This window comes from Meles meles, chromosome 12, assembly GCF_922984935.1.
Source record: "Meles meles chromosome 12, mMelMel3.1 paternal haplotype, whole genome shotgun sequence".
NCBI lineage: Eukaryota > Metazoa > Chordata > Mammalia > Carnivora > Mustelidae > Meles > Meles meles.
Genome location: NC_060077.1, coordinates 46,272,103 through 46,297,027, shown reverse-complemented (window position 1 = coordinate 46,297,027; position 24,925 = coordinate 46,272,103). Strand labels below are relative to the sequence as shown.

Genomic DNA, 24,925 nt, shown 5'->3' with positions numbered 1-24,925 from the left:
CGAGCCGAAGGCAGTGGCCTAAACCACTGAGCCACCCAGGCGCCCCAAACAAAATTTTTTTTTTTAAATTATTTTTTAAATTTCTGCTGGTTTGTTGTTGGCATATAGAAATATAATTGATATTTGTATATTGATCTTATATCCTTAAATGTTGCTAAGCTCACTTATTAATTCTAATAGCTTTTTTTGTAGATTTCATTGGATTTTCTGCATAGATCACTTGTGGTCTATAAATAAAGACAATTTTATGTCTTCCTTTACAATCTGGAAGCCTTTAGTTATTTTTCTTTCCTGATTACACTGCTAGAATCTGCAGCACCATTGGGTAGAAGTGGTAAGGGCAGACAGACCTGTCTTGTACTGATCTTAGGTAGAAGCATTTAGGTATGACAGTTGTGGGGGTTTTGTAGATGTTCATTATCAGGCTGAGGAAATCCCCCCCCCCTTTTTTCTTAAGTTTGGTAAGAGTCTTTATCAGGAATAAATATTGAATTTTGCCAATGCTTTTTTCCTGCATCTACTGAGATAACGATATGGTTTTTTTTTTTTTTTTTAGTTTGTTAACATGGTAAACAATTGATATTAAATGTTAAACCCACAAAGCATTCCTGGGATAAATCCCACTTGGTCATGTTATATTATCCTTTTAACATATTGTTGGCATCAATATACTAAAATTTTATTTAGTGTGTGGGTGCTGAAGCATCAGGCTCTTAATTTCGGCTCAAGTTGTGTTCTCAGGGTTGTAAGATTGATCCCCATGTTAAGCTCTGTGCTGGGTGCGGAACATGTTTAAGAGTCTCTCCCTTTTCCTCTGCTCCTCCCACTCTCTGTGTCAAAAAAAATTTTTTTTTTTTAATTTATTTCATGAGGGATATTGGTTTGAACTTTTCTTATAATGTCCTTGATTTTGATGTGAAGGTAATGCTGACTAGAATGAGTTAGGAAAGTAGTCCATTCTCTTCTATTATTTGGATGGGTTCGTATAGAATTGTTATTATTTTTTGTTCAAATGTTTGGTGGAATCTACCACTAAGCCATCTGGGCCCAGAGGGTTTTCTTAGGAAAGATATTAGCCACATTTTTAATGCATTTAAGAGACATAGGACTATTCAGATTATCTATTTCTTTTTATTCATTCATTCATTCATTCAATATTCATTTATTCATTTGAGAGAGAAAGAGAGATTACAAGTAGGGAGCAGGGAGAGGGAGAGAATCTCAAGCAGACTCTCCACTCAGCATGGAGCCTGACATGGGTCTCCATCTCACAACCCAAGAGATCATGACCTGAGCTGAAACCAAGAGTCAGACACTTAATCAACTGAGCCACCCAGGTGCCCCAGTTATCTATTTCTTCTTATGTAAGTTTTTGTAATTTATCTTTCAAGGAATTTGTTCATTTCATCCAAATTCCCAAAAATTTTGGTATAAAATGTTCCTAACTTTGTCTTATTATCCTTTTAATATCATTCAAATGGATAATGATGTCACCTCTCTCAGTTCCAGTATTAATAATTTGGATTTTCTCTCTTTTTTTCGTAATAGTGTGGCTAGAGGTTTATCAATTTTACTGACTTTTTCAAAGAACTAGTTTCTAGTTTTATGCATTTTTCTGTTGTTTTTCTGCTTTTTATTTCACTAATTGCCACTTTGATCTCTATTATCTCCCTTTTTCTGATTACTTTGGGGTTAATTTTCTTTTTCCTAATTTCTTAAGGTGGAAGCTGAGTTCATTGATTCAAGATATTTCTCCTTTTTTTTAAAGATTTATTTATTTATTTAAATTTATAAATATATACTTATATTTATAAATTTATTATATATTTATAAATTCATAAATATTTATTTATAAATATATAAAAATATATTTATAAATTTATAAATATTTATTTATAAATATATAAAAATATATTTATAAATTTATAAATTTATAATTATAAAATTTATAAGATTTTTTTATTCATTTGAGAAAGAGAGTGAGTGAGAGCACGAGGAAGGGGGAGGGTCAGAAGGAGAGGGAGAAGTAGACTCCCCACTAAGCAGGGTACCTAATGCAGGGCTCAATCCCAGGACTCCAGGATCATGACCTGAGCTGAAGGCGGACACTTAACTCACTGAGCCATCCAGGTGCCCCCAAAATCGTTCTTGTTTTCGAATGTACACTTTAGTGTTATAAATTTCCCTCAAAATACTGCTTTAGTGGAATCTCCCAAATTTTGTTTTGTTGCTTTTTCATTTCCATTCAATTCCAAATATTATTAATTTCCTTTTGGGTTTCTGTTTTGACCAAAGGATTATTTAGAAGTGTAGTACTTAGTTTCCAAATATTTGGAGATTTCCCAAGATCTTTCAGTTTTTGATTTCTATTTAGGTAAAGAACATACTTTATATTATTTGAATTCTTTCAAATGTATTAAGACTTGTTTCATGAGTTTTTACATAGCAAAGGAAACCATCAACAAAACAAAAAGACAACCTACTAAATAGAAGATATATGCAAATAATATATCAAATAAGAGGCTAATCTCCAAAATATGTAAAGAACTTATAAAACTCCACACCAAAAAAATGAGCAATCCAATTTAAAAATGGACAGAGGACCCAAATAGACATTTTTCCAGAGAAAACATACAGATGGCCAACAGACACATGGAAAGATGTTCAACATTACTAATCACCAGGGAAATTAAAATCAACACCACTAATCACCAGGCAAATCAAAAACGACAACTAGACCTGTCAGCATGGCTAAAACAAAAAAGACAAGTGTTGGTGAGGATGTGCCAAAAAAGGAATTCTTGTTCACTCTTGGTAGGAATGTAAATCAGTACAGACACTGAGAAAAACAGTATGAAGATTCTTCAAAAAATTAAAATTAGAAATACCATATGAGCCAGTAATTCCACTCCTGAGTATTTTCCCAAAGAAAATGAAAATGCTAATTTTAAAAGATAGATGTTTACTGCAGTATTATTTACAATTGCCAAGATACAGAAGCAACCCAGAGGTCCATCAGTAGATGAATGGATAAGGAATACGTGGGTGTGTGGGTGTGTGTGTATGAAAACACAATGGAATATTATGTAGCCATAAAGACCAATAATATCATGCCATTTGAGACAATGTGGATGGACCTAGAGGGTATTATGCTAAGTGAAATAAGTCTGACTGATAAAGACAAATACCATATGATTTCACTCATAAAGGGAATCTAAAAAACAACAATCAAAACAAGTGAATAAACAAAGCAGAATCAGACCTATAAACACAGAAAACAGACTGATGGTTGCTAGAGGAGGTGGTGGAGGGCTGAGTAAACTGGGTGAAGAGGAGGCTTCTAGTTATGGAATGAATAAATCATGGGAATAAAAGACAGCATAAAGAATATAGTCAACAATACTGTAATAGCAATGTATTGAGACAAATGGTAGATACACTTGTGATAAACATAGCATAACATATAAACCTGTTGGATCAGATATATTGTATATCTGAAACTAACGTAACATTATATGTCAACTACACACACACACACAAAAGACTTATTCTACGGCCCATAAGCATGATATCATAATTATTTTTGTTCCTCTGCATGTAACATTTCTGTTTTCTTTGGCTTGGTAAATGTTCTATGTGAACTTGAGGATGTGTAGCTTGCTTTTGTTGGGTGGAATGTTCTATAAATGACAATTAGGTCAAATTGGTTGATACTGTTGTTCAGATATTCTATATTCTTTCTGTTTATTTGTTGTTTCAGTTGCTGAGAGAAAGGTGTTCAAATACCTCGCTATAATTGGGGATTTATATATTTCTTAAGTCAATCAGTTTTTGCTTCTGTATTTTGAACCTCTGTCATTAGGTGCATAAATTTTTTAAGACTGTTCATTCCTCAGGGGCACTTGGGTGGTCCAGTCAGGTAAGCATCTGACTCTTGATGTTGGCTCAGGTCTCAATCCCAGGGTCATGATTTCAAGCCCCGCATTAGGCTCCAGGTTGGGCATAAAGCCTACTTAATTAAAAAAAAAAAAAGATTGCTCTGTTCTCCTGATTACTTGATCTCTTTATTATTCTGAAATTACCTCTTTAATCTCTGGTAATATTTTTTGCTCTGAAATCTATTTTGGCTGATGTTAATATAGCCACTCAAGCTTACTTTTGACTACTGTTAGCATGGTACTTTTTAAATACTTTTAACTTTAACTTATTTGTGCTTATATATTTTTTTATTTTTTATTTTTTTATGATGTAAACACTTTATTACTACTCCAGAAAAATTCACCTGTACAGTGAAAGAGAAGCACAACCACCATTATCTTCATCTCTTCCGAAAGATAGTTAAATTCATGAATTCATTTGAATGTCTTAAGCTCTTCTTAGTGTAAGAGTGTATTTTCCTAATCCAATTTTATGTGTATCTTTTTTAAAATTTAATTTAATTTTTTTTCAGTGATCCATAATTCATTGTTTATACCCCATACCCAGTGCTCCATGCAATATGTGCCCTTCTTAATACCCACCACCGGGCTCACCTCCCCCCCAAAACCCTCAGTTTGTTTCTCAGAGTCCACAGTCTCTCATGGTTTGTCTCTCCCTCCGATTTCCCCTAACTCACTTCTCCTCTCCATCTCCCAATGTCCTTCATCTTATTCTGCTCCACAAGTAAGTGAAACCATATGATAATTGACTCTCTCTGCTTGACTTATTTCATTCAGCATAATCTCTTCCAGTCCTGTCCATGTTGATACAAAAGTTCATGGTAGCATCACAGAGCTAGATTTTACTCCCCACTCCCAATATCATAATATTTGTCTTTGAGTTGGAACATTTACATTTTTATTTATTTTCATTATGTCTAGTTAGCCACTACATAGTACATCATTAGTTTTTGATGTAGTGTTCAATGATTCATTATGAACATTTACATTTATTTATTTATTTATTTATTTATTTTTAAAGATTTTATTTACTTATTTGACAGAGAGAGATCACAAGCAGATAGAGAGGCAGGCAGAGAGAGAGAGAGAGAAGCAGGCTCCCTGCCAAGCAGAGAGCCTGACGCGGGACTCGATCCCACGACCCCGAGATCATGACCCGAGCCGAAGGCAGCGGCTTAACCCACTGAGCCACCCAGGCGCCCGAACATTTACATTTAATATGATCCTTGATGTGGTTAGGTCTGAGTCTCTCATCTTTTTACTTGTTTTCTACTTATCCTATCTATTCTTTGTACCCCTTTTCCTCTTTTCAGTCTTTTTTTGGATTAATCAAGCATTTTTTACAATTCTATTTTATCTCCTTTGTTGCTTATTAACTGTAACTCTTGGGTTTTTTTAGTGGTTGCTTTAGGGTTTATAGAATATGTCTTACCACAGTCTAATCTTAAATGGCACTATGCAACTTCACATTAGTACTAGAACTTGATGATAGTATACTTCCGTATCTCCCTTCCTGTCCTTTATGTTACTGTCATCACTTTGCTTTTCCATATATTATAAACCTAACAATATACTACTATATTTGTGAAGTCATCTATCATTTAAATAGATTAAAATAATAAGAAAAATTTGTATGCCTTTACCCATGGTTACCACTTTACCTGTAGTTATGACTTCTAGTGGTTTTCATTCCTTTGTAAAGAATCATTCTCTTCTGCCTGGTATTATTCTCCATTTACCTCAATGACTTCCTTAAGCATTTCTTGAAGTGTGAAACTGCTGGTAGTAAATTCTTTCATATTTTGCATGTCTGAAAATATTTTTATTTCACCTTCAGTTTTGAAAGATCTTTTTGCTGAGTGTAGAATTCTAGGTTGATAGTTATTAGCTTTCAGCTCTTTCAAGATGTGGCTCCACTTTGTTCTTATGTATTTAGAAATATGCTGTCATGCTTATTTTTGTTCCCCTGAGTATATCTTTTTCTTTTGCAGTTTTTAAGGTTTTCTTTTTGTTAGTTTTGAGAAATTTTATTATGATGTGCTTTGGAGTAGTTTTCTACATGTTTCTTGTGCTTGGGGTTCATTGAACTCCTTGGATCTGTAGGTTTGCAATTTTCATCAAGTTTGGAAAGTTTTGGCCATTATTTCTTCAAGTATTTTTTGTCTCCCACACCCTACCTCTTCAGATAATCTACAGGCACTTACCACTCTACAGGCACCTACCAATATACTAGGTTGCCTGTAGTTGTCCCACAGCTCACTGACGCTCTTTTTGTTTTGTTTTCTTTTTCCTTCCTACATTTCACGTAGATAGTTTCTATTATTATGCCTTCAAGCTTCTAAACATCTCTTCTGCAATGACTAATCCATTGTTAATCCCAATCAGTGATTTTTCAATCCAAACACTATACTTTTTATCTCTAGAAGTTAAAAAAATTGACCATATTTTAATTTTTTATTACTTATTCATTTTTTAATAGCCTCTACACCAAATGTGGGGCTCAAACTCACAACCCCAAGATCAAGAGTTGTATGTTCTACCAATTGAGCCAGCCAGGAGTCCCAGGATCCTCTTTATATCTTACATGTCTACTTTACTTTTTGAACATATGAGATATAGTAATAATAACTGTTTTGATGTCCTTCTCTACTAATTCTAACATCTGTGTCAGTTTTTGGTTGGTTTGATTAATTAGTCTCCTCAGTATTTGTTGTGGTTTTTTTTTTGCCTCTTTGCATACTGGCTAATCTCTGCTTGAATGTCAGGCATTATTAATGTTCTCTTTTTAGATGTTGAATTATTTTTTTGTATTCCTGTAAATATTCTTGAGCTTGGTTCTGGAATGCAGTTAAATTACCTGAAAACCATTTGACACTTTAGGGGTTTGTTTTTTCGTATTTTTAGGCCGGTCTGGAGAAGTACCCTGTTTAGAATGAAATATTCTCCATTACTGCATAAGACCTTCCTGAGTACTCTCTCCAGTGTCTGAAGACCTGTGAGGCTTTCCTCTAGCTGGTGGGAACAGTTCCTGTTCCTGGTCCTGGGAGAATGCTGAGCACTGTTTCCTCTCATCCTTTTGGATGGTAACTTTTACCAGCCTTGAGTAGTTTCCTTACATGTGTGCATCGATCAGTACTGTGTTCAACATATAAGGGGACCCTCTGCACATTCTGTCGTTCAGCTCTCTCTTTTCTGGCCTTGGGCCTATGAACTCTGGGTATTTTGGTGTCCTTGCACTCTATTGGAGAGTTCCTTCTATTCAACTTAGGGAATCTATGGTGCTCCCCCATAGTTCCCCTTCCTTATAAAATGGTCTGGAAACTCAAAGCACTGAGCTGAGGTGATGGTAAGACTCACACTATTTGTTTTCCATCTCTCAGGGATCACTTTTTTGGTTGTCTGATATACAGTGTCTTAAAAGTCATTTTTCACGTATTTTTATCTTTTATTTTCTTAGTTATTTCAGGTAGGAGAGCAAATTCAGTCTCCCTTTTACTTATTTTGACCAGAAGCAAATGTTAAGTTGTTCTGCTACTGATTTTTCAACCCAGGTACTCTCCCTCTTCTTTTCCTGCACCTTCTGTTCCTTACTTTTAAAATCTGAGACACATGAATATTTTACAGAATTCTGTGTAGACATCAGTATCATCTTTACATTCCTGATCCTACTACTCAGTAACTGACCAACAAAATTGTCAGTAGTGAGCAGAGAAAGTTCAAATTCTTGTTCTGTTGCCCTCTAGCTGTATCTTGAACTTGTCTATGCTAAATACTGGTGCTTTTCCCTATACATGCATAGAAAGCTGAAGAGAAATCAGGAAAAGCAAATATTTTCTACTGAGCTATATATACATTTGGCTTAAGCCTGAGAATATTTAAATTCTTAACTATGAAAAATATAACATAAAAAATAGAAAAATAGAAATATGCTAAAAGTCTCACTTTTACAAACCATTGTTTTTTTTCTGTCAGTATATACCCTTCTGTGTTTTTTTTTTATAATCTTCTCTTTTTTTTTTAAGATTTTATTTATTTATTTTGACAGACAGAGATCACAAGTAGGCAGAGAGGCAGGCAGAGAGAGAGGAAGGGAAGCAGGCTCCCGCTGAGCAGAGAGCCGGATGCAGGGCTCGATCCCAGAATCCTGGGATCATGACCTGAGCCGAAGGCAGAGGCATTAACCCACTGAGCCACCCAGGCGCCCCAATATACCCTTCTATGTTTTATCTGCATCATATTTTGTACATGATATAACAAAAATACACTTTAATATCACTTTTTAAAATATTTTATTTATTTGAGAGAGAATGAGCAATGGGGAGGAGCAAAGGGAGAAAGAGAGAGAGAGAGAAGCAGACTCCTGCTGAGGAGGGAGCCCCATGCAGGGCTCAGTCCCAGGACCTGGAGATCATAACCTGAGCCGAAGGCAGTCACTTTACCAACTGAGTCACCCAGGCACCCCATTACTTTTTTTTTTTTAAAGATTTTATTTATTTGACAGACAGAGATCACAAGTAGGCAGAGAGGCAGGCAGAGAGAGAGGAGGAAGAAGACTCCCTGCTGAGCAGAGAGCCCGATGCGGGACTCGATCCCAAGACCCCAGGATCATGACCTAAGCTGAAGGCAGAGGCTTAACCCACTGAGCCACCCAGGCGCCCTCACTGTATTTTTAAACTAACTTCCCTAATAACCAAAGTGGTTAATCATCTTTTCATGTAATTTTTGGCCCCTCGTATTTTGTCTTTTGTGAGGTCCTTGCTCATTTTTTTTATGTTAATGTGTCTTTTTCTTATTGATTCATTCTTACTATGTTCTTTGTACTCATCCTTTGTCAGTTTTATGTGTTACACGACTTCCCCTAGTTTGCGACTTGAAAAACGATTTTTCACTTTCTTCATAGTGCCTTTTAATAATCAGAAGGTGTTATTTTAGTGTAGTGAAAGTCTTTTTATGTGCAGCACTTTCTGTCTCCACTTTTGAGATATCTGCAATATCTAAGATGTCTTCTAAAAGTTTAATAGTTTTGCTTTTCACATTTAGATCTTCCAACTACCTGGAATTGATTTTGTGTATAGTGTGGAATAAGGGTCCAGTTTTATTTTTTTCCACATAGGATATGTGATTTCTGAGCATCATTTATTTGAAAGAAAAGGTCCCACTGATCTGCAGGTCACCCCTGTTACATATGAAATACCCAGATGTCATTTGAATCAGCTTTTTGGACTTTCTACTCTGTTCTACAGCGCTGTGTTTACTCCTGGGCAGGTCCACTCTGCTGTTATTAGTAAAGGTTCATGAGCTTGATTCATTACAGGGCAAGTCTTTTCATTTGTTATTGTTCTTAGTTTTTAATACACAAGATTAAGACAGCGCTTATGTTCCTTTGGGCCTACCACGACTCACAGAAAAGAAAAGCCCATTTCATGGACAATACCTCTGTCTCCAATAACAGGGCCAACTTCCTCATTAGGCATTGAAGGCACAGTGCCTTGGGTCCATAATACTTTTCGGGGCTCATGAAAATGTTTTAATTTATTTTATAATCAGAAGAAAACAATGAACTTTGGGTTGAAGAAAGTATTTTAACATATAATACTAAATAGTCATTTTTATATCAACACTGTCACAAAACATAATTTTAAGTACTTTCTAGAAGGAAAGGGCCCACCAGGCAAATATGCCCAGGGCCCATAAAGTGACCCTGCTGATAGTGTTCTTAAAAATTATCCTGTTAGGGGCGCCTGGGTGGCTCAGTGGGTTAAGCCGCTGCCTTCGGCTCAGGTCATGATCTCGAGTCCTGGGATCGAGTCCCGCATCGGGCTCTCTGCTCAGCAGCGAGCCTGCTTCCCTCTCTCTCTGCCTGCCTCTCTGTCTGCTTGCGATCTCTCTCTGATCTCTCTCTGTCAAATAAATAAATAAAAAATCTTTAAAAAAAAAAATTATCCTGTTAGACATAAGGGCAAAACTTAGGTGGTCATCCCTATCCTGCCGCATAGGCTAGGGCATAAAAACATGTTTCCTCCTAATGGTAGGTGAGCATATCAGCTTCATTTGGAAAAACTGTACACACCAGGAAATTAATAATCCCCCCACATGCTAACTTTAAAATTTGAATAAAATGGAACATAATTAATATCTATTTTCAGGTATTTGCCAATACTAGGGGTACAGGAATAAACAAATGAACACAGTAGAGCTTCTAGTATCTAAAAGAAATATAGACAGTGAACAATTGTAATTAGGAGGAATGTCACATAAATAGAAGTATGGTAGCAAGGCTGAGTTAATCCTTAGCTGCAAAATAGGTGTTATTTTTGGTTTATCAAATGAGGAAAGCAAGGCATAGAAGTGACTTATCCCAAGTACCAGGGAATATATTCAGAAGTAATATTTGAATACCAGGACTTTGACTCCAAGTCATGTGCTGTTTACCATGTCATAGTAAACTGTCAATAAATTAGAGTGTTTCATATTGAGTAAGAAATAGAAATAGGTGGGGTTCTTGGGTGGCTTAGTCATTAAGTGTCTGCCTTCAGCTCAGGTCATGATCCCAGGGTCCTAGGATTGAGCCCCACATCGGGCTTCCTGCTACGTGGAAAGCCTGCTTCTCCCTCTCCCACCCCCCTGCTTGTTTGTGTTCCCTCTCTCGCTGTCTCTCTCTCTCTCTCTGTGTCAAATAAGTAAATAAAATCTTTTTAAAAAATGAAATAGAAATAGAATAAAAACCAAAGGTTTCCTTCTTTCTCTATTTAATCTTTTTCCCCATACATTTATTTAGGTATATTCACATATCATAAAATTTACCCATCTCAATTGTATACTTCAATGATTTTTAGCAACTTACCAAATGGCAAAACCACCATCATGAGTCAGTTTTTGAACATTTTCATCATCCCCATAAGAACCCGAATGCGCATTTTCAGTTAATTTCCATTCCCACCCCCTGGCCTAGGCAACCATTAGTTATTTCTTTTGTCTATAAAATTGCCTTTTTAGGATATTTCATATAAGCAAAAATCTTAGAGTGTATGGTCTCTTTTGTCTGGTTTCTTTCATTTAGATAGCATTTTTGAGGTTCTTCCAAGATTTACCATGTGTCAGTAGTTTGTTCTTTATTATTGCCTAACGGTATTCCATAATTAGATGGATACTTCATATTTTTGTCTATCCATTCATGGGCTGATTGACATTTGGTTCTTTCCAAATTTCAGCTATGGCCAATACTGTTGCTATGAACATTTGTACGCAACTTTTTTTGACGACGTGTCGTCACTTCTCTTAGATACTCAGGTGGAATTGAGGGGTTATATAGTCGTTTACATTCACCTTTTGAGAATCTGCCAAAATGTATCCCAAAGTGGCTGCCACATTTTGCATTCCTACCAGCAATGTATGAAGGTTCCAGTTCCCCCGCATCCACAGACTCTTACTGTCATCTGTCTTCTTGATTATAGTCATTATAGTGGTTGTGAAGTGGTATTCATTGTGGTTTTGATTTACAATTTCCTAATGATTAACAATGTTGAACATCTGTTCATGTGCTTATTAGCTATTTGTACATATTCTTTGAAGAAGTGTCTATTCCAAACCCTTTGCCCATGTTTTGACTGTATTGTCATCTTATTATTGGGTTCTAAGAGTTCTTTGTAAATTCTGGATACAAAGTCTTTATTAAGTATGTTTCACATACTTTTTCACATTCTGTTACTTGTTCTTTTATTTTCTTAATGTTGCCTTTTTAACTGTAAAAATCCTGAATTTTAATGAGGTCCATTTTATCCATTTTTCCAGAAATAAATCCTTATATTTATAGTCAATTGATTTTTAAAATATTTTATAAAAAAAATAAATAAAATATTTTATCTGTTTATTTGACAGAGAGTGAGAGAGAGAGAGAGAGAGAATCTGAAGCAGACTTTGCACTGAGTACAGAGTCAGATGCAGGGCTCAATCCCACAGCCACAAGATCATGACTGGAGCCGAAACCAAGAGTTGGACATTTAACTGACTGAGGCACCCAGGCACTCCTATAGTGAACTTATTTTTGACATGTGAAATTCACTAAAAAAAGATAGATCAAAGATGGTGCAGGAACAACTGGATATCCACATGCAAAAAAAGGAACTTAGATGGTCATTTCATACCATACACAGAAATTAACTCAAAATGGCTCATAGGCTTTAACATAAGAGATAAACCTTTCAGAAGAAAACAGGAAAGAGAAATTCAAGATCTTTGGTTAGGCAAAGATTTTTTTTTTTTTAAAGATTTTATTTATTTGACAGACAGAGATCACAGGTAGGCAGAGAAGCAGGCAGAGAGAGGGGGGAAGCAGGCCCCCTGCTGAGCAGAGAGCCCAATGCCGGGCTTGATCTCAGGACCCTGGGATCATGACCTGAGCCAAAGGCAGAGGCTTTAACCCACTGAGCCACCCAGGCGCCCTAGGCAAAGATTTTTTAATCGATTCCTGAATTCTTGTCCTGATTAAACACAATACATGTACGTACATGTGTGTTTGTATGTGGTTTGTGAGCACAGTATAGGTACGTAACTGTCCAGCCACCTTCAGTCAAAATGATAAACTATTTTACTGGGATTCTTAACTAAAATTGAATTATCAGTGACATAAATATGTTGAAAACAATATGCAAGGGAAAAGCGGCAAGCCAGCCAGAACAGAAAATCCAGAGCTTGGCAGGTAGAATTCAAGACAAAGCTGTGTAAATAGTAAATGAATCCCTTCTTCAAATACTATACATTGTGCCTACCTACATTTCAGGCTAAGAAATGCTGATTATAGGAAGTCACTGACTGTAGACTGTCTTCTCCTATAAAAGGAAGAATCTTTACCAACTCGGGAGATGCTGCATACTCCAATGTTTGCAATGATTTCATAATAGTAACATGAAATTTTTTTTTTTAAGATTTTATTTATTTATTTGACAGAGAGAGAGATCACAAGTAGGCAGAGAGGCAGGCAGAGAGAGAGGAGGAAGCAGGCTCCCTGCGGAGCAGAGAGCCCGATGCGGGGCTCGATCCCAGGACCCTGAGATCATGACCTGAGCCGAAGGCAGCGGCTTAATCCACTGAGCCACCCGTAACATGAAATTTTTAAAGCCTGTTACTTTCAACATGTGTAGGAAGAAAGAACTTATTGTTGAAGACTCATCAACATAATTCATCAAGAGGAAAGTTTTAGATACAAAGCCTCACTTTAAAGGTACTTTCTTCACAACACATGCCTTCCTTAATATCCATCAACCTTGTTGTATTGAGCACTGGGTATTACATGCAAGTAATGAATTGTGGAACGCTACATCAAAAACTAATGATGTACTGTTGTTGGCTAACTCAACATAATAAAAAATTTTTTAATGAAAAAACTAATTTCCATTAGAAAAAGGTACTTTCTTCTATTAAATTCTATGGATCGCACTTAAAATGGTCTTATTTTTAAAATAATTTAAATTTTTAAATTTTTTTAAAATTTAATTTTAATTTAAAAAAAGTAAATTTTTAAAATTATTTATTTATTTATTTGACAGAGAGAGAGAGCACAAGCAGGGGGAGCAGCAGGCAGAGGAAGAGGAAGAAGCAGGCTCCCTGCTGAGCAAGGAGCCCAATGTGGGGCTAGATCCCAGGACCCTGGGATCAGGACCTGAGCTGAAGGTAGACTCTTAACCAGCTGAGCTACCTAGGTGTTCCTGTGTTGTTGTTGTTGTTTTTAAGACTTTATTTTTGAGAAAGAAAGAGAGAGAAAGTGGGTGCACGAGCAGGGAGGAGGGGCAGAGGGAGAAGCAAACTCCCTGTGGAGCAGGCAGCCCAATGTGGGACTCGATCCCAGGACCCTGGGATCAAGACCTGAGCTGAAGGAAGACACTTAACCGAGCCACCCGGGCACTTGCACTTAAAAATTGTTAATAGCTTATTTCATAGTGAAATAATCACTTTCACCTCTACTAGGGATATGGGCATTAATCTTGGCCACCTGTGTTCACTGTGAGTTAGTCAGTGCTCTATCTGTGTCTTTTCATGGCAATTGATGGAGTCTTTGTGAAAGCCTGAATCTTGATTTCCTCTAATTCAGAGCAATATTTGTTTTCAAAATATATTTTCTAATATAGTTAAAACTGCATTACTGCTTGTTAACCTTTTAATATATTTTCATTATTTTCAAGTACAGCTGGTTATTTATATATCTAACTGTCCCTTTTAGGAAAAGTAACATGTTTTATTGTGCTTTTATCCCCCATATGAGTGGTTTTTAAATCACTGGAGCCATTGGTTGAGTGTTGGAACCTTACCTTCTAGCATCTGACAAGGGTTTTAGAACACAGTAAATGCTTCATATGTTTTTGTTGTGATAAAGTAAATATTCACTTTTTAAATACTATAGTTTTAAAATCACATTTCCCTAGGCCCAAGGTCTAATGGAAGAAAATATACAAGGAAATCAACCAAATTACTACAATAAAATTCTAGGAGAGAGATACAGGTATATCATTATTGTAATGAAATGAAATTGTAATGAAAGCTAATTAATGTTTCAAGCTAAGAGCCAAGTGCCAACATTTTCTTTCTTGAATACCTAGTAAACGATGTTCTCTCATTCTAAAGAGATATGCTCTCTCCTCTTAGAGCCTCTATCTAAATCTCTCAGACAATTTAAAAATCAGACTTCTAAAATCCTGGATGAAGTAGACTTAGCGGAGTGCAGACACAGAGCAAGAGGAGCCCCAGATAAAGTTAGCCTTTCTATCACAGCTACCATCGCTAACGTCTCCTAATAACTATGTATTTCTTAAAAGCAAGCAGAAACAATTTGCCAGCTCATCAGAATTTCACATGAATCTGAAAGAGGAATGCTAAGTAGTGAAATGGATGAAGACAGCCTTTTTCAACTTGTGGTTGAGAGGACACTGGCAAAGCACATACACTGTGAAGAGTGCATATCAGATGAGTAAAATGGGTACTTTACCAAAAACAAGTGAACTGAAAGACAATGCACAAATTCTTTTAAAATACTTTCTTCTTGTCTAAGATATAACCTAGACTGGTTCTAAATAATTTTCTCAAATACTATCTGCAGTGATCTTTTTGGTTACAGCCCTCCAGCCCTTCAGCCACCTGGAAACAGCCAGTCCCACCTGGAGACTTATCCTGCCCTCAGGGCCTGGGCCAGTGCCGTCCTCTACACTGGAGGAGTTTTCAGAAGCCTTAGCCTAGAAACTTACCTGCTCAGTGTCAGAGTGGCTGTTCTGCTGATGCTGTTCTGATACTGTAACCCAGCTTCAGGCACTAAAATTTAATCTGGTTTCTTGTAACCAAGCCTCTGTCTTGAACCACTAGAAACTTGATCCTGGATTCTTCCATTGTGATCCTTAGTCCTGCTTACTTAGTATCCTAGTGGGTGCCATACACCCTGTAATGTTCTGTGGGCTCACTTTGGAGCCCTACCCTGGAACTCGCATCTTCATAAGTTATGTCCCCAATATATGCCACCTGATAGCTATGACACAGACTTTCCCCATGTCTGGATTTCTACCTATTGCCCACTGTCCTGCTCTTCTAGAGACAGGCCCGATGTTTGACCTAATTTCTTACTCTAATAGTAACTCGTGTAATACCTCCGTTTTAAAATATTTCTATTCAAACCAGTCCACAGTAAGTTTTAAATGCATCACTGAATATACATCTGCTGCTCGAAATTCCAAAAGAAAACATCCCATACCTGTCTGAATGAATCCTGATTTGTATCCATTGGTTGTGCCATTTTCCGGAGTCACAGTTGACGATACTGAAGAGTTTGGTTTCATAGAGTGGCAAGTAGCAGAGGATTGTCGGCTTCTACATTCTGGGAAGGAGTAAGAATCACATTATGGGGGGAGACCAGCCCTCTGTTAAAACAGGTGATGGAAAGGCAATCTATATAATCTCAAAAATAAACCGTGGCTCCTTAAGGGGCAACCACATTCCTTATCAGAGATGCCCCCTCCTCAAATTCTGATTTCAACAGAATGTTCAAGATGGTGAATTCAGTTTGTCTTCCTAAGGCCACATGTCATGTTTAGAAGGACAAAGAAAAAAAGATGAGACTTTTGTTCTTCACAGATTAGTTACCAGGAGAAAAATTACTCATAACCAATGTAATCGTGCTAGTTTTATGGATAAGACTGAGGCTAAAATATTGGATGGGCATATATATGTATGTATGTATGTGTGTGTGTGTGTGTGTGTGTGTGTGTGTGTGTGTGTGTGTGTAAATAAAATCTCTAATAAGCTTTCAAGTGCCAGTTAACCTCCTATCAGGATGGATTTAAGTGTGGAACAGGAACCTAGAATCCATGGAGGCTGCTTTCAACATTCTCACCTCGACTTTATGTCCAAAAGCTGAACCAAAGAAAAATTTATAGGTAGAAGAGAAAATTTTTGAATGCTCAAATTCTTAACATTTTCAGTTTTTATTAAAGGAAATACATATATAATACTCAAAGTGATCTCTGATCTTGCAATACCAAGCTTCATTTTAGGTAAGCCAGTATTAATGGAGCTCTCCTGTAATACTTTAATAATATTTTGAACTGAGCTAGACAACAAATACTATGATACCCCATGGGGCTGTAGCTTCCAACTAAATTATACTACATGTTACAATGTATTAGACTTCAAAGGTAGCATGTGAAAAAGAAATATAAATGGTTGCAAATGACAGTTTGCTTAGGGGTTCTTTAGAGAGTTTCCAAGTTTATCAGATATGTGTAAGGGCTGGAAACAGTGTCCCATAACCTTCATTGCTCGGACCTTCCTTGAAGAGCTATTGTACTTTGGCCTGAAAGGATATTGTCACGTTATGTGTATTATATGCTTATATTTATACTGATAATATATGTCTGCATATCTGTATATATACATGCATACACAACTCTAATTCTAAAGTCACAACTGCTATAAATATGAGGCCTCAGTTGCCTGGCTGGCTCGGTTGGTAGAGCGTGTGACTCTTGATCTCAGGGTTGTGTGTACAAGCCTCATGTTGGGTGCAGAGATTACTTAAAAATAAAATCTTTTAAGGGCACCAGGGTGGCTCAGTTGGTTAAGCATCCAACTCTTGATTTCAGTTCAGTGTATGACCTCAGGATTGTGGGATTGAGCCCCAAGTTGGCTCTGGGCTTAGCGGGGAGTCAACACTCTCCCTCTACCTCTCCCTCTGGTCCTCTGCCTTCCCCCTACCTCTATCCTGCTCACACATTAAATAAATAAAAATCTCTTTTTAAAAAACTATAAAGAATAAATAAAATCTTTAATTTTTTTTTAAAGATTTTATTTATTTATTTGACAGAGAGAGATCACAAGTGGATAGAGAGGCAGGCAGAGAGAGAGAGAGAAGGGAGAAGCAGGCTCCCTGCGGAGCAGAGAGCCCGATGTGGGACTCGATCCCAGGACCCTGAGATCATGACCTGAGCCGAAGGCAGCGGCTTAACCCACTGAGCCACCCAGGCGCCCTTTAATTTTTTTTTAAATGTAAGACTTCAAAAGGATTATTGCACCTGGCTTGGAACATGCAGCCATTTCCTAAGGAATTATTTAATGTCATTTCAAATGCAACCAAGAGTAATTACAGTGGAAGACTTAGAGGAAAATGTGCAGTTATAATTTGGATTCATTATGTTATTTCTCATGGTCAGATCAAAATCTTACACAGACAACAAATGGAAACATTGAAGACAATTATTATATCACCTTTAATAATAGTAATAATTAAAAATCTCAATACCTAAGTAACTGCTCAAAAACAAAGATTAGATATTCCATTGCATTAGAATAATAAAATTTGTGGCAAATCCTATCAATCACATGAAGATGTGAGACTTCAACTGGATTCAGTTCTATAAATAAGCCAGTTAAGTTCTTCTTAACTTAAAAAAAATAAAACTCCACCCACTTAATAGTGCATTTCCCCAGGTATTGTGAAGAAAGCATTATTTGTTCTAAAGTATACATAGTTCTTTTTTTTTTTTTTTTTTTTTCACAGACAGAGATCACAAGTAGGCAGAGAGGCAGGCAGAGAGAAAGGGGGAAGCAGGCTCCCTGCTGAGCAGAGAGCCAGATGTAGGGCTCAATTCCAAGACCCTGGGATCATGACCTTAGCTGGAGGCAGAGGCTTTAACCCACTGAGCCACCCAGGTGCCCCTAAAGTATACGTAGTTCTAATGAAAATAGAAAACTATATACACATGAGAATTATCAAAGAACTTAAAGTACAAAGAGCATCTAATCAGGAAAATGACAATTTGAAATCCTCTCTAAATGTCAGAAGAGCTGGAAAGAGTCTGTCTGCCCTCTACCCTCCCAAGAGACCAAAAGACGTGCACTTTTTAAAACCCAGATAGTCTCTATTAAAAATAGGAGAGGCTTCTGTGTGGCTCAGTGGGTTAAATCCTCTGCCTTTGGCTCAGGTCATGATCCCAGGGTCCTGGGATCAAGCCCCATATCGGGGCATTCTGCTCAGCAGGGAGCCTGCTTCCCCACCCCCTCTACCTCTCGACCTCCCCCCTCCCGCCCCGCCTACCTCTCTGCCTACTTGTGATCTTTGTCAAATAAACAAATAGAATCTTTAAAAAAAATAGGAAGGGGCGCCTGGGTGGCTCAGTGGGTTAAAGCCTCTGCCTTCAGCTCAGGTCATGATCCCAGGATACTGGGATCGAGCCCCTTGTCGGGCTCTCTGCCTAGCAGGGAGCCTGCTTCCCTTCCTCTCTCTCTGCCTGCTTCTCTGCCTACTTGTGATCTCTGTCTGTCAAATAAATAAAATCTTTAAAAAAAAATAGGAAGAAGCTAATCAACTTGTTAGAAAGCTTTACATCCTTGGATAGCCTTCTGAATTTGGGATATCTATCTATCTATCTATCTATCTATCTATCTATCTATCTATCTATCTATCTGAACTGTGTACTGGCCACTTGTTATTACCATAACATCTCATTCCCTTCCCTTCCCTTTTTCTCCCAGAGGTTGGTGCTACCTTTCCAGCAGATAAGAGGTCCCTTTGACAGTACACCTTGGGAGCTTCTGACTAGGTAGTACTTTAAGTGCTTCTGCTTCTTTGGCTGGGTGGTGAGCTTCAAGTTAATATGGTTGGAAAATTCCGTGAAATACCGAAATCCTCTTTCTCCACAGCCGATACAGTTTCCAGAAAACCCTGAAAAAAGGAAAATCAAAGTTACTGCTGGACTTGTAAGTTGATACAGTATTTTTACATACAAAACGTATAGAAATATTCAGTCTTTTTGACCCAATCATTTCTTAATTTCAAGGGGAAAAAAAACCCAAGTTTTTTTTTAAGCAAAGTTATTTATAAAGACTGACAGTAATTTAATTTCTGCCCTAAAAGGATAATGATTAAGGAAACAGAATGGATAGTATCAAGCGATAGAATTTGTATGGTTGACATAAAAATATGAAAAAGTTTGGTCTTAGAGATGTCCATTATTCCTTTCCCATACACATCTCTCTTAGAGAATCTGCTGGCCCTGGTTCTCTACCCTGCGTACCATGTGGACTTGCCTTCATGGCCACAGCTGATTAGACTGTGCTAATATCTGACCCAGTCTGGGACAGTCAGTATCTCCTGGAATTTTAAAATAAACACAGGAAGTATCAGTCAGATGGTACTATACCCTGGATTTATAAGGTCTTATAAAATTAGAACCCAGCTTAGGGGTATGTCCAGCAGTGTGTCAGCTAAGGGATGGGAGAGCACAAACTTGAGAACCATGAAGAGGAAGCTGGTCTGCGGATAGGAAAGTGTGGATAGTGACAGGCAAACCCAGGCACTGTCAACTTTCCAGTTTCTATGAGATTGAGCTGTACTGTCTCACGTGAATTCCCTGAGTCCCAGTTTCTCTTTCTTCACTTCTCTGTACTCAAATTAGCTTATTATTACTTTAGATCTACTATCTGAACAATTCTCACTCAGATGACTCAAACAAAATAAAAAATTCAGTGACCTGCTTAGAGCAGGGGGCACAGAAAGAAGAAATGGAGAAGGCTAAGAGGACGAGAGGCCATCCTTTGCTAAACTGAAAATCAACCCCCTAACACACAGAGGAAAGTTGTATAGAAAGAGTGGGAGTTCCTCTGGTTCTGACTGATGAGGACACTACATATGTACTGCCATGTAGTGAACAAGGACAAGAAAGGTATAAATGGGAAAGGGCATTCCAAACTCCAAACATACAGTATCTTTCTATATACATAACTAACTTAAATTTACTGAGTGCCTGGTGCTCAGTTGGTTAAGCATCTGCCTTCAGCTCCAGTCATAAACCCAGAATTCTGGGATTGAGTCCCACATCAGGCTCCCCACTCAGCAACTCTCTGTCTGTTCCTCCCCTGCTCGTGCTCTCTCTCTCTCTCAGATAAATAAATAATCTTTAAAAAATAAAATAAAATAGGGGTGCCTGGGTGGCTCAGTGGGTTAAAGCCTCTGCCTTCGGCTCGGGTCATGATACCAGGGTCCTGGGATTGAGCCCCACGTTGGGCTCTCTGCTCAGTGGGAAGCCTGTTTCCTCTCTCTCTCTGCCTACGTGTGATCTCTATCTGTGAAATAAATAAATAAAATAAAATAAAAATAAAATAAAATAAATTTACTGGTGAAGTGATACACTCTTTTTAAATCTCAAAACAACCGGTCACATAATTAACAAAAATATAGAAGGAGAGAAGAGAAAGGCCACCAGGATTAAAGACAGAATATTTCACAATGTACTAATCTCAGAATGCTGACAGTCAAGTCTGAACATTTAGAAATGGCAGTCCAATTTATTATTATTTATTCAGCAATATTTATTGAGCATCTACAAGGCATTGTGTGAAACTGGACAGAGATTGTTGTAATTTCTGATCAGTTACATAAAATTAGTAATTCTATGTAATTAGTTTATTATGGTTACTTTATAGAGTTATAAACATTAATGTAACTTCATAAATTATTTAAAATATATTCAGAGATGGTTTGCATTTGAGAGCATTTGGCTATCTGTCTAATATCTTAGAGCTGGAGATTAAAAAAAAAATTGTCAATGGCTGCCTACTTCACCAAGTCCTCAAGCCATCTAACTATCCATCTCTTCAAGCATGCATGCATCTATCCAACAAATACTTGTACTCTACCATGTGCTAGACACTGTCTCAGGTACCAGGTTTTCAGCATGGAACAAAGCAGACAAAACCAGTGCCTCCATATAACTTACACTGTCCTATGATTGTCAGGCCTTGATGGAAAATTGCCTGGTTTGCAAGGCACATGTAGCACCCAAACACAGTAAAATGATCTAAGAACACTTTAGCAAAAATACTTAAACACAGTGCCCCCCAAAAGATCCAAGCAGATCTATTGGATAGATCAAAATAGTTCACAAATGATTAGTGTGAGAATTAGAATTAACAAATTACCGAGATGAGGTTTTCTCTTTTTTCTTTTGCCTGTCCTCTGAGATGAAAAGCAAGAGAGTGTGAGAGGAAGAAAAGCAAAGCAAATGGACAATCTTCAATTATCGAAGTGGCACATTAATGATGAGAATTAATAATATTAAAGAGATGGAATGCTACAGCTCATTTTAAAAACTCTCTATGGTTTCAGTATTAACCTTGGTTTAAGAGAGATTTTATCTGCTCAAATTTCTTATTGTCATTGTCAGAAAAAATTGTGTTTCTTACAGCCAAATTACATTTCTATTCTTCCAATTGCATGGTAGATTTGGGACACATGAATGAACTGCCAATATATTTTGAAGATTTTATTTCTTTTATTTGAGAGAGAGAGGGAGAGCCCAGAGGGAGAGTAAGAGGGCAAAGTAAACTCCCTGCCGAGCAGAGAGCCTGATGTGGAACTCGATCCCAAAACCGTGAGATCATGACCTGAGACAAAGGCAGATGCCTAACTGAGTGAGCCACCCAGGCGTCCCTGGATCAATATATTTTTAATCGATTCCCCCACAGTCTTTTGAATCTGTATAATTTATATAAAAAGTCAGACAAATTGATATTGGAGTCTACCGGGATGCAAGTATATTTGAGGCTTAACATTTTTTCCCACTATATCTTAATGCATACTAAAATAATTTATCATCAGTAAGGATGTTGGATGGGTATTAACTTTTAGACAACAGAGATTGAATATATATAAGATTGATAATATATATAAAATATATATATGAATATATAAAACTCAACAATGTACTTATCTAAGAGAAAACTTCAACTATTGTGTTGCACTATACTTTCAATTTGGAAAGTAGTTAGTAAAAAATTATTTCCATTCACAAAGCTAGAGAAAGTAAGCAAAATTCCATTTCTATAAGGGTATGAATAAATATGACAGAGTTGCAGAATAACTACCATATAAAGAACAAGTGTTCTGTTCTCAGCACTATGGGGGATGCGTGCCTTATAAACATCATTATTTAATCTTTATAACCCTGCAAGGTAGGCATCATTGGCCTCCTTCTATAGATGAAGAGTCTGAGACCTCAAGAGGATTAGAAGCCTGCCCCAGTTCTGAAAATACTAAGTGGTAAACTTGGCATTTTACCCTTGGTTCCAACTCCCAATACTCATGGTCTTTGATCTCATATACCTGATTATCTATAATTATGAAACCTATTATTCTGATGTTTGTTGTGTCCTTTCTATGACACATTCTAGGAGGATTCCTTTGGTCATGAAGAATCACTAAGCAAGAAGGCATCATGAGTGATTTTTCTATTTGTGGTCAGACCCACATGTTAAATATTCCATTTGATGACACTGTGATGCTTGTGTATTTTTTTAAAGTTTATTTATTTTTAGTAATCTCTATACCCAACATGGGGCTCAAACACACAAGCCTGGGATCAAGAGTTGCATGCTCTTCCAAATGAGCCAGCAAGGCTCCCTGACGCTATGATGCTTTTAAAATGCTAAAAGGAAGTTTCCCAAAATTGTTATACCACAACCCAACTGGGCTACTAGTTCTGTGTCTTATCATTTTTGTGTCCCCACATCACAGCTTAGCATGATTTTGTCACACAGTACATTTGGAACACATAATGTTAGATAAATGTGTGAACAACTGAAGATTTGGGAACTTCTTTGCTAATGTATAAACAACCATTAGACTTCCATGTTAAACCATCTGGTCAAAATCACTAAAAGAAAAGAAAATTAACATGTTTTCATGAAAGCCTTCTTTCACTTCTTTTCCTATGCACCAAGAGAAGACTTCGAATTATAATGTAAGGAACCTTTATAAAGCATGGGCAAGGTTACTTTCTGACCCAAGATACTGATGTACATATTTCTAAACTCCTGATAATACTGTATAACTAGGAAAAATGCATCTAACTACACAAGCACAGCTCAGAACTGACACAATTCTTGAATTCTTTGCCCTCTTCTCTCTTTTTCATTTTTATTGTTATTTGCACCAAAAGCATGTGATTGCATCTATATTTAAAGAAATTCTGAGAAACAAAAGAAACTCCAGAGAAACACATCAGCAAACAACAAACCTCATGTGACATCTTATCTTCTTAATTATTAATATTAATTTAAAAATAAATCCTCTGTTCATTTCCCATGAAGCTAGATTATGAAAAAAGCACAGACTCAAAGTAATACCAGAGAATAAAATAATTCTGAGATTGAGTTACACATTTTCTATCACCTATACTTAGTTACTTTGGTTGAACTCATGCTAAATATAAAATGAGAATCACATCAATCAAGTGTAGTTAGGAATAATGGGTGGTATGGAGAAACTAGCAATAACATACAAAGTGGATAATCCGCAGTTGAATAACTGATAGTTGATTTGACGTCAGGTCCAAATCAATGACTCTATGAAGAATTAATCCTACTTGGCTTAATAAAGTATTAACTTTTAAAAAATATTTATATTTATTTATTTGAGAGAGAGCATGAAAGAGAGACAGCACAAGCAAGGGGAGAGACAGAGACAAAGGGAGAAAGAGACTCCCCGCTGAGCAGGGAGCCTGACATGGGACTCCATCCCAGGACCCTGGGATCATGACCTGAACCAAAGGCAGACACTTAACAGACTGAATCACCCAGATGTCCCCAAAGTATTAATTTTTGATAAATCTAATGCCATCCTTTAAGCCTGGTTTAGAAAAGTCTCTTCAAGGTGGGTATTTTGAGAATGAATAAAAAATAAAAGGTAATTTTTGAGAAGTTACTAAAAGGATGTTTCATACCTGAGTTAAACTATAGAATTCCCAACTAACTCTGTGACTTTTTAAGGAGAAAATTCTGTGATAATTTAAAAATAAATTTGTAGTTTGACTCCTTCATCTTAGACGGAATTTGATAAGTGTGGAATACTCACCTAAAAGTGCATTTTTCCCGTGATCATCTGGTAGAAATCGCTTGTCTACAGCACACACTAGGATGTGCTCAGGAAGATTGGGAGACTTGGCCCCCACCAGGAGGAATCCTGCTGGGATGTCGATTTGTTCCATACACAGAGATACCAAACGCAAATCCTTTCCTGCTTGACAAAAACCTAAAACCCAGTAAAAAAGGACACAGTGAAATGTTTGGAAAGTTTCTATCTTCTTATCACCCATTTGGAGAGTAACTTTACCCATAGGAATCACTATTAAGGACTAAATTTAAAGTCCATATTCTCCAACCAGAAGACAAATCATATGTGCCCCTCTGAGTGGAGCTGGAAAGACACAAAAGGTTGTATTTCTGACAGGGTTAGCCAACATTGATGACTTTGTGTTTTCTGATCCACAAGTAAGCAAATGAAAAATATACACAGGAAACTTTGAAAAATGTATGTAATGTTTATGTGCACATAATACAGTATTTTTATACTTTCAGTGCAAGTTCACTTCTGTAAATGGTGACTTCTGTCATAGAAGAGGGAGGCTTTCCATTTCACCCAGGAAGAGACTGTACCTCTGAGTTTGGTGGCCCATAAA

The 24,925-nt window shown here is 37.0% G+C and overlaps 1 protein-coding gene across 1 annotated transcript in view; it reads right to left on the bottom strand.

Moving 5' to 3' along the window:
* Window positions 1–24,925, bottom strand: part of GREB1L (GREB1 like retinoic acid receptor coactivator) — a 146,788-nt gene that overhangs the window by 96,545 nt on the left and 25,318 nt on the right. Inside the window, exons 5-7 of the mRNA XM_046025774.1 lie at window positions 24,322–24,498; window positions 18,958–19,134; window positions 15,670–15,792 (exon numbers count right to left, since the gene is read on the bottom strand). Of these exons, the coding sequence (XP_045881730.1) occupies window positions 15,670–15,792; window positions 18,958–19,134; window positions 24,322–24,498 (477 nt within the window). The remainder of the gene's footprint in view (window positions 1–15,669; window positions 15,793–18,957; window positions 19,135–24,321; window positions 24,499–24,925) is intronic.